General features: G+C 48.9%; 1 protein-coding gene across 3 annotated transcripts in view; it reads left to right on the forward strand.

Annotated features, from left to right (window-relative positions):
* The window catches only part of CYRIB (CYFIP related Rac1 interactor B), a 45,668-nt gene extending 37,285 nt beyond the window's left edge, over positions 1 to 8,383 (forward strand). For all 3 annotated transcript variants that reach the window (XM_004697393.2, XM_004697394.2, XM_045296007.1), the window contains one exon: positions 7,647 to 8,383. In XM_004697393.2, coding sequence (XP_004697450.1) covers positions 7,647 to 7,710 — 64 coding nt within the window. In that variant the 3' untranslated portion in view covers positions 7,711 to 8,383. The remainder of the gene's footprint in view (positions 1 to 7,646) is intronic.
* The last annotated feature ends 540 nt before the right edge of the window (positions 8,384 to 8,923 follow it).

An 8,923-nucleotide genomic window follows, 5' to 3' on the forward strand; every position in this document is an offset into this window, starting at 1 on the left:
CTCACGGCTGCTCCTGGCACCTTAACTGATGCCACACACACACACACACACACACACACACACACACACACACACACACTCCTTGCTGAAAACTTTAGGTTTAGCTTGTTGAACTTCTTAAAGCAGGATTATGTTTTCCCTACCTAAATAAAGTGAATACATACTAATTGTTGTAAATAGAATTTCCCAAACACAGAAACATGTGAAGAGAAAGAAATCCTGTCATTGCACCATTTTGCGACAATGTCCCTATTGCACGTGTCAGTGTGTGTTCGCTCGCTCAGAGTTCTTGGTTTTGCACACGTTCAGGGACAGGGCTCTATTCGAGGGTTACCCTTCTACCTTCTGCCTCTTAGCATAAGAGCATGAAGTAGAGCCATCGTGTAGGGTTAGGGCTAGATCCTGCCGCCCCTGTCACAGTTGCATGGGGGTCAGCCCAGGACCCTTGTTTCTGCACGCAGGGGAATGACCCACTCACAGAGGTTAGGTCTTGGTGGTCTTGTAAGAGTGTGCCAGCTCGCCTCCGAAGGTCCCACCGAGGTGCTAAGCAGCCCTCCTCTGCAGTCTCTGCCCGTGGACGGAGAATTCGTACTGTGTGCACCCTGCTTTGCTCTTTCAGCTAGCTCCCCTGCTGCAAGAAGAAGGGGGGCCCAGGGAACTGAAATAAAGACGGGGATGAGCAGGGTTCTTAGCTCATCCGAGGGGGGAAAACTTATTTTATTACTCCTGAGCCTACCGCCTGATGTAGACATTCCTGGATGGATTTGTTTCCAGCCTGGCTACCTGCCTTCTTGTCTTCCTTCCTCAAAGCTACATTGATCACCCATGATCTGCCGTGCTTGCGCACAGTTGGGAAGGAAAATCTCAGTAACAGTGGATGACCAAGTGTGGTAATAATTTCTTTTATAGGAATTAATACCACAGTAGTGCCAAGGAGCAGGAGATTGAAAAAGTCCAACGCTTGCCAGATGCTAGTCTGCTCCATCTTGGCCCCACATGTCCCCTGAGGCTATTCCCTCCCGTCTGTGGGTCCTGCAAATTGCTCTAGTGCCCCACAACTCCAAAGTCCGGGGAAATATCTCCTGCAGTGGTGAGTTTAGGCCAGGCTGGGGTGAGCTGGGCTCTGGCTGGTGATAAGCTCACTACTGCTGCTTCTCAGTGGACTCTTACACAGCAGGAAGACATAGTAAGGAATTCTGTTCACAGTTACTTCACAGGTGTATTTTATCAGTGTGTTCCCCCACCTTCTTCCCAGTCATGCAGGGAAAGGTCATTTGACAGGAGTTACATGGTGCAATCAGATTTCACCCAATTGCTATGTTCTCTTCTCTAGCCCTGGACATACTTTATTCACGCTTGACCTGGGGGCTTTGGGTAAGATGTCAGCAGTAGGCATTGGCCTTGTGAAGCTAAATCAGTCAGCCTTTCCTCCCAGGCCACTCCAGAAACATAGTTTTCATCTCAGCTGTGGCATGTAATCTTATATCCACTGTAAGCAGTTGAGATAACCATCGAAGTGAGCCCGATTCCCACCTTTAAGGTCCGTTCTCCGTCTCCTCCTATTGCTGTTTGTTAGCAGGTGATGTCTTCCAAGATCAGACTGCAGCCACAGATGTATGGATTCCAGAATGACTGCATATCCCTTAAGGGATTGTGTGTGGCTGGAAGAGCTGTGAATGGAATATAACTCAGGCCACCCTCTGGCTCTTCTAGCCATTATCCCATTCATACTTACATTGAGAGAAGATGGGTCTCTTGCTCTAAATTTCTCTTGCGGAATAAACGTGATTAGAGTTTCCCTACGGTGTAGCCCATTTGTTCATGCTTTTACTTCCAGCTAGTATTTCTCCTTCCATTTTTTATGTTTACCAAACTTTCCTACTTTGGGACAGGACACGAGGTTCAGCTGTGGTGCCAGTCAATGTAACTGGACCAATCTAGTAAGTGCTCCTGCCCTCAGTGCGTGCCCGTCATGTTGGGAGAGATGGCATAGATACAAGACTAGTGCTCTATGGAGACCACAGGGTAAGGGTTCTTACCCAGCCGTACTTTTGCCAGAAAGGAAAGGGTCCTCTCAGGCCCTTGGGAATTCTCACACACCGATTCAGGCGCATGGTACATGATTATAGTCTTGGGAAATCGCACAGATCTAGGGGCATCGTCAGTTACACTCTCGTGATGAGGAATCACCCTGCATCCCGGTCTTCGGACCACAGCATCTGACAGAAAAAAGGGGCAATTTTCAGGAATGAATCTGGGGAAGGACTGTACAGGGTTGTCAACGTCCTCCCCCACCTGCTTCCCCAGATCTTCTGGAGCACCCCCATGCCCACCCATCACGTGGAGCCAGTTCAAATGGGTCACTCTAAGGGTGCATACCAACTTCTCCACTTGCTGGTTCCTTTCACCTTCTGATCCAGTAAGGCACAAAGTGTCCTCTGATGTGCCCTTCAAACTCACACTGCTTTCCGTGGGTTCTTACCTCACCCAGGTGTTCCTTTCCTGTCCAGTTTCCGAGGCCCTTGCCCACTGCTCACAAATCAGTGAAAGTCCGAATATGTGTGCTCGCCCCTCTGTCCAGCTCTTCCCTCGTGGCTAGACAACAGCAGGTCAGCCCATTGAGCCAACCTTACCTTCTTCCCGAAGTCTTCATGCAGCGGCTTTCCACAGCAGGCATTGTCCACAGACCCTGCAACTGCCATCTGAAGCTAGCCCCCTCGCTGCTGCGCAGGAAGTTGTCAGCCTAACACTGTTCACATGACAGTGCGCCCCGGCAGCTGCTCAGTGGGCACCACCCGCATGCCTCCAGTAGCTTGGTCCAGCGTGAGGCTTGACAGTGTTGGTACAGAACTATGTAGGGCAGCACCTTACCTCCCTGGCGGTGTCTCTGACAGTACCCAAGACATTCTGAGTGTCTCAGGTCTCAATGGTTTTTTGTGCGGTCCTTGAGGCCGTCCCAACCAGGCCCGGTAGCAGGTAGGAAAGGGCCTCACAGGTGCTGTGCGTCCTTGCAGCTCCTTCCCAAGTTGTGTCTGCATGTGGGTCGTCAGGGCAGAAGCCCAGGAGAGCGAAGTGCTTTCTGACACTCAGACAGACATCGCCTGCTGATGCTCAAACCCCATTCAAACACTGTTTTCTGGATGAGAGCAAGCGATGGTCTCAGGTGGATCTGAGTCCTCTACAATCCAGACCAATTGCCGGGCCGCTTGCTTAGTCTTCGGGGTAGGTAGTGACAGTGACTTTTTCTTGGTTGCCCGTGTGGAATGTCAGGAGTGGCTCCTCAAGTCCAGATCTCTTAATCAAACTGTGGCGGAAAACTGAAGAACTTACATAACCCTGGGCAAATATGAAACTATATTGTGATCCTCCCAGGTGAAGGCGAACTGTGGCTGGCTTTCATGAGATTGGATTGATATTATGTGAACGAGCAGCTGAAGCCACCGGTGGCACGACTTTATTTTGGTCTCCATACTCGATTGTCAGTATGACAGGCCATGCAGGACAGTTAAGAGGATTTGTTGGGCCCAACACTCCAGCCTTTAGTAGGTCTTTAACCAGAGCACTAGTCTCCTTTTGTCCACCAGATATCCTGTTACTGGTTCAGAATAACAATCTGAATGGGGTCAGGCATTTCTAATGGTTCCCATTTAGCATATCCCAACAATTCCAGCCTCAGGACAGATCTTTCACCTTTAATTTTACATAAGAAGTAGAAAGGAGTGTTCCCAATCAGACGCCATTCCCAAGCAGTACATTCCGTCAACCACGTCATACCAGCTCTGTTTGAGTTTGCAGTTCTCAGGTAAACTTTCCCCGGGCTCCCCACAGCTGTTGTGCTTCTATATCCGCGAGTCCAACTTTAGGCCCCTTCAGTAAATTGTTGGCAGGTTTGGGGATGATGGTGTTTTGCTCTCCCGAGCCCCCAAAGGTCTATTCCCTGCCACAAGTGATCATACCCACACATCTGCATATGGCCTGGGGTCTCCCACTGGGGCCTGGACACAGAACACCCTGGTCCCCTTCATCAGTCTATATTTTCACCAACGCACATTCTCTGCGTCATAGATCCCAGGTGGGAATTCCCATAATTAATTAACCTCCTGACTGGGATGAATAGAATGAAATTGTTTGAGTTCTTTAACATTGGGGACCAGTAGCGGTTTCCATCAGTCCACCCAGTCTCCTATAATGTCATGTTAGGGTTCTTGTGTTGACTCCCATCAATGGGTGCTATATTCTCGTCGTTCCCTTTCTTAATAGTCATCTAAAATCTCTTTCCTGTTGGCATCAGTTCTTTCCCACTTGGCCCTTCCCATTCTCTTATCCACCCCTACATTTCTTGCATCTGTAAAACCCATGCCGAGCAGTTGTACCAGCAGATCTGAGTGCATTTTGGATTGCTGCTTTGTTCCTAGTAAAGTCCATGGGTGCCCGTGCAGAAGGGCCACACAGCCTCGATGACTGTCTGTCATGACCTGGTAATGGGCATGCGCAGTAGGTGGATGGTCTCACCATCAAGCCATTCTAGCCTTGCTTCCATTAGCCACACAGGAGCTGCTCCCTGGAGCTATCCAGGGAGTATTTATGGAGGGAGCGGGGCAGTGCCCCTCGCAGGGGGGGCAAGTCTCATGGTAAATTTTATCCCCTGGGTTCACATTCCCTGTTAATGAATCTAGGATCACCACTCTTGACTGTCCCATCGTGAACTGTGGTCCCTGCATCAACCCAAACGTACTCGTCCATTCAGTAACGTTGAAAGACCAGACCAAAGCAAACGCACTGCCGGGATTGATGCCGCCTTAAAGTGACACTGCAGGACAGGGGAGAACTGCCCCCGTGAGTTTCCAAGACCCCATCTTTCTCCCACGGAGCGGCTTGGAGCTAACCTTGCTGTTGGCAGCCCAACGATAACCACTATGCCACCAGGATTCCTCTAAAAGTCAAAGACACTGCTCCTAAATTAGTCACTCATGGCCCATTGTAGTAGCTGCTCCTCAGAAAGCTGATAGCCCCGGGCCACAACCTGGAGGCAGCTCCTTGGCACTGTACCCCTGCTTCCAGGAGTCTCGAGGTGTCTCTTGGTTCTCTGCCCAGAATACCTGCTTGGTGACCAGTGGCTGTAAGGGCTCGAGCAGTTTGTCCTCTCCGAGTTGGTCCTGAGGCTGGAGGGCAGAGCTCTGACTGAATGGGCTCTGGACCTGTGATTGAGAGTCACCATTCACTCCTACTGTTTGCTTTTGCTACCACAGCTACTCTTGATAACAGAAACCAAGGATTGCATTTCTTTCATGCCTGTTCCTTCTCACTCTCTATCTCCATATGCTTCCAGTGAGCCAGTTCCTTAAGGGTTACATCTTCCAATTCTGGGTCCAACCAACAACCGTTTCCTTGGGTTTAGATTACAATGTAATAGCTGCTTCTGTCTAAAAGTATTATTTTTATCTCATTCGGAAACCGAAGGATTTTCTTTTTTCGAGTAAATCTGGGAAGGCCGCATTGAACCCCTCATTCTGACTCCACATGTGATGATAATTTCTTTAGAATACCAAAATAAATTAAACAAACAAGCAAAAACAACTGAAGTAATTTAGAAGAAGGTGAAGATTAAAAATGTCCCAAATGCTCAATGCTGCATGCTGCTAGTCTGCTCCATATTCCCTCAAGTCTCTGGGTTCTGCGCATTGCTGCAGTGCCCACCAGAACTCACGGAAGCTTGAGGAAATGTCTCCTGGGGTGCTGGGTGTAGTTCAGTCCAAAGTCTGAGGGCCAGGTAGAGGGGAAGCCCGATGCTGAGTCCAGAGGATACATTCCACTCCTGGCTGTGGCCTGAGATGCTCTCCCACCCTCTGCTGCTCAGGGGGCTCCTTTTCTATGCAGCAGGCCGGCCTTGCGGGGAATCCTGTTCCCATTGACTCTCAGGGGAATCCTTTCAGTGTCTCTCCCCACCTTCTTACCAGACCCATGGAGGGAAAGGTCCTTTGGTGGGAGTTACTTGGTGCACTCAAATTTCACCCCAGTGAAATAATCTGTCTTCATCTGGCAAGCTGTGTCCTGTTGGCATTGGCCTCCCACTAATGTAAATCAATCAGGCTTTTTCCCCAGGCCACTCTGGAAGCAGGTTTCTCATCTCAGCTGTAACATATAATCTCAACGCCCATTGTAAGTAACAGTTAACTGAGACAACCACTAATCAAAGAGTGTGGGCCAATCCACACCCTCCACTGAGGTCAGAGCTCAGTCTCCTCCCATTGGACTTTGTTAGTAGATGCTGCCCTCCAAAATGGGACTGTAGCCACAGGCTATGGAATCCAGAATGACGACAATTCCATAAGGGATTATGTGTGGCTGGAAGAGCTGTGTTAATAGAGTATAACTCAGGCCACCCTCTGACTCTTCCCACAGCTCCTCAGCTCTCCCCTTGTGGCAACAGAGAAGCCATAGAGCAGTGGCTCTCAGCCTTCCTCAGGCCACCAACCTATCATACAGTTCCTCATGTGGTGGTGACCCCCGACCATAAAGTTATTTTCATTGTTACTTCGTAACTGTACTTTTGCTACTGTTATGAATCGGGCGACCCCTGTGAAAGGGTCATTTGACCCCCAAAGGGGTTGCGACCCACAGGTTGAGACCCGCTGCCATAGACCGTGGATGAGGCTGGGTGGCTGAGCTCCAATCATATTTCATAAGACTATATTTTTTCCTTCTGAACAGAAAAAGAAAAAATCTTTCTTTGCTCACACATAAGCAAATGGAGAGTGTTAGTCTGGGTACTTTAGAGAAACAAATCTACAGAAACTCATATATAAGAGAGAGGTTTCTATAACGACTAAGTGCACATCAAGGAAACATCTCAACCAAGTGCTGCCCAAGCCCACAAGTCAAAACATTAACCATATGTCCGTCACCAATCCTCAAAGTTGTCCTCCATCTCACAAAACACACACTACAATGCACACTGCAGGAGGAACGCCGGATCAGAACATGTCAGCATCTCAGCGCTGGCAGGGGTCTCCACACGAGTGCTCCACCACCTAGGGCTGTATTGGGGTAGGTCCATGCGGCTTCTCCTTGGGGATGTCTTGCAGGAAGTGAACCTGGCCAGTTGAAGCAGGGAACTGGCTAAGGAAACTGCACCCTGGTCCGACCTTCTGAAAGCAAGAGACCTGAGATCTAGAAAGGCGAGGCTCACTGAATCATTTATCCCTCCGCCCTTCACTTAACTCCACATGTATTTATCGGCCATGTTTGCACAATAAACTAACTACCTCAGAGAGCCAGAATGGGCCCCGGTGGCAGTTTGCTGATTTCTGCGCTGGAGCAGTTCCGTCCCTGCACGTGAGAAGCTTCAGATCCGTGTCGTGTGGTTAGACCTTCCCCAGGTGGTTTCAACCAGGTTGTATGCCAAGAGAAACCTCAACTCTCATTGTTGCTTCATGGAATTAATTTTTTTTAAAGTTCAAATGACTTTTAGATGCTCTTTTCAAAGGCTGTGGGGAGGTTATGCTACACAGCATTCAGGACAGGGTTAAAACTGGGAAGAAATGACATGATTTTGAGAGAGGATCTCCTGGAGGGAGGAGTCCTCAGACCCCGATTCCGGTGGTTTCCGAATGCCTCAGGTGGATTCTCTCTTCTCCTCCCCGTAGGTACACAACCAAACATTTGAACGACGAGACTACCTCCAAGCAAATTAAGTCCATGCTGCAATGACAGCTGTGACCCTGCCCTGCTGCAGGAAGGAGGCGTGTCTGCAGCGACTGAGGATGCACAGTTCTTAGTGATCGCAATTCCTCCCTCTCTCATTTACTCGTGCTTTTTATTTCTCCCTCCGTCCTCGGCCCTCCTTTTTAATCACGTTCTCGTCCTTCAGACTTCTTGTCTGTGCCAAAATCAGTCCCACCTGAGGGGACCGTGTCCTTCAGACAGGCCATCTGAGGCAGCTAATTATGCATCGCATCGAGGTCTCTACTGAGAAACATTCTGTGACTTGAACTAAATATTTTTAAATGTGGATTTTTTTTGAAGACTAATATTTAACATTGCTTTTCCTGCATGGCGACACGCCTATTCTGCTATTTAAAACCCCTCAACAACCTTATTTTCTACGCCGCTTTCTTCATGTGCAGCCAAAATGGAACTGTTTAAATTAACCGTGTTGTACAAAATGGTACCCAACACAAACTTTTTTAAATTAGTAAGACTTTTGTTTAAAGTTTTAAGTTTGCATTTTTTGAATTTTTTTTTTGGTAAGGATGTATGTTGTGTGTTTAACCTTTATTAACTAACGTTAAAAACTGATGTGTGCGTAGAATATTACGTATGCATGTTCATGTTCAAAGAATGGCTGTTGATGATAAAATAAAGTCAGCTTTCATTTTTCTAAGTGTGGTTTGGTTTCTTGAGTTTTCCTTGTAGGCTTCTCCACTGTTTTCCTCAGGCCTCCTTTTCAGGCGCACGTCCTCTTCCGATCTGTCCCTTCTGGGAGAGGCACTGGCTCTTCCCATAGTCCTTCTCTTCCTCCCACTCTCAGTTATGGGGCTTTAATTAACGTAAAAATCTTTCGAGGTGCATTAAGGAGATCCTGTCATTCTCTTGAATTGGATTCTTGATTTGCTCTTGTGTGGTTGTAGTCATGGAAGGAAAACCCCACTGTGCCCTCGGCCCTGGCTCCCAGGAGTGAGGGGAGCAAGGACCAGGTCGGGGTGTGACTGACAGCGTGTGGAAGGACGAGCAGCCCGTCCCACAGGAGGAGGGAGGCGAGGGGCTTCTGAGAACAGCAAGGTAGAACATGAACACCTCCAGGGGCCATCAGCTTGGAGTCCCACGGCTGAAGAAGCTGCTTCCCGCCCGGTGATCTAGTCCAGCCCTGAGCGTCGTGTCTGAGGACAGATTAGCGCCTTCCCCACAGAGCTCCCAGACTGCA

The sequence above is a fragment of the Echinops telfairi genome, unplaced genomic scaffold (genome assembly GCF_000313985.2).
Source record: "Echinops telfairi isolate 266 unplaced genomic scaffold, ASM31398v2 ScPeMD7_1;HRSCAF=3_0, whole genome shotgun sequence".
NCBI lineage: Eukaryota > Metazoa > Chordata > Mammalia > Afrosoricida > Tenrecidae > Echinops > Echinops telfairi.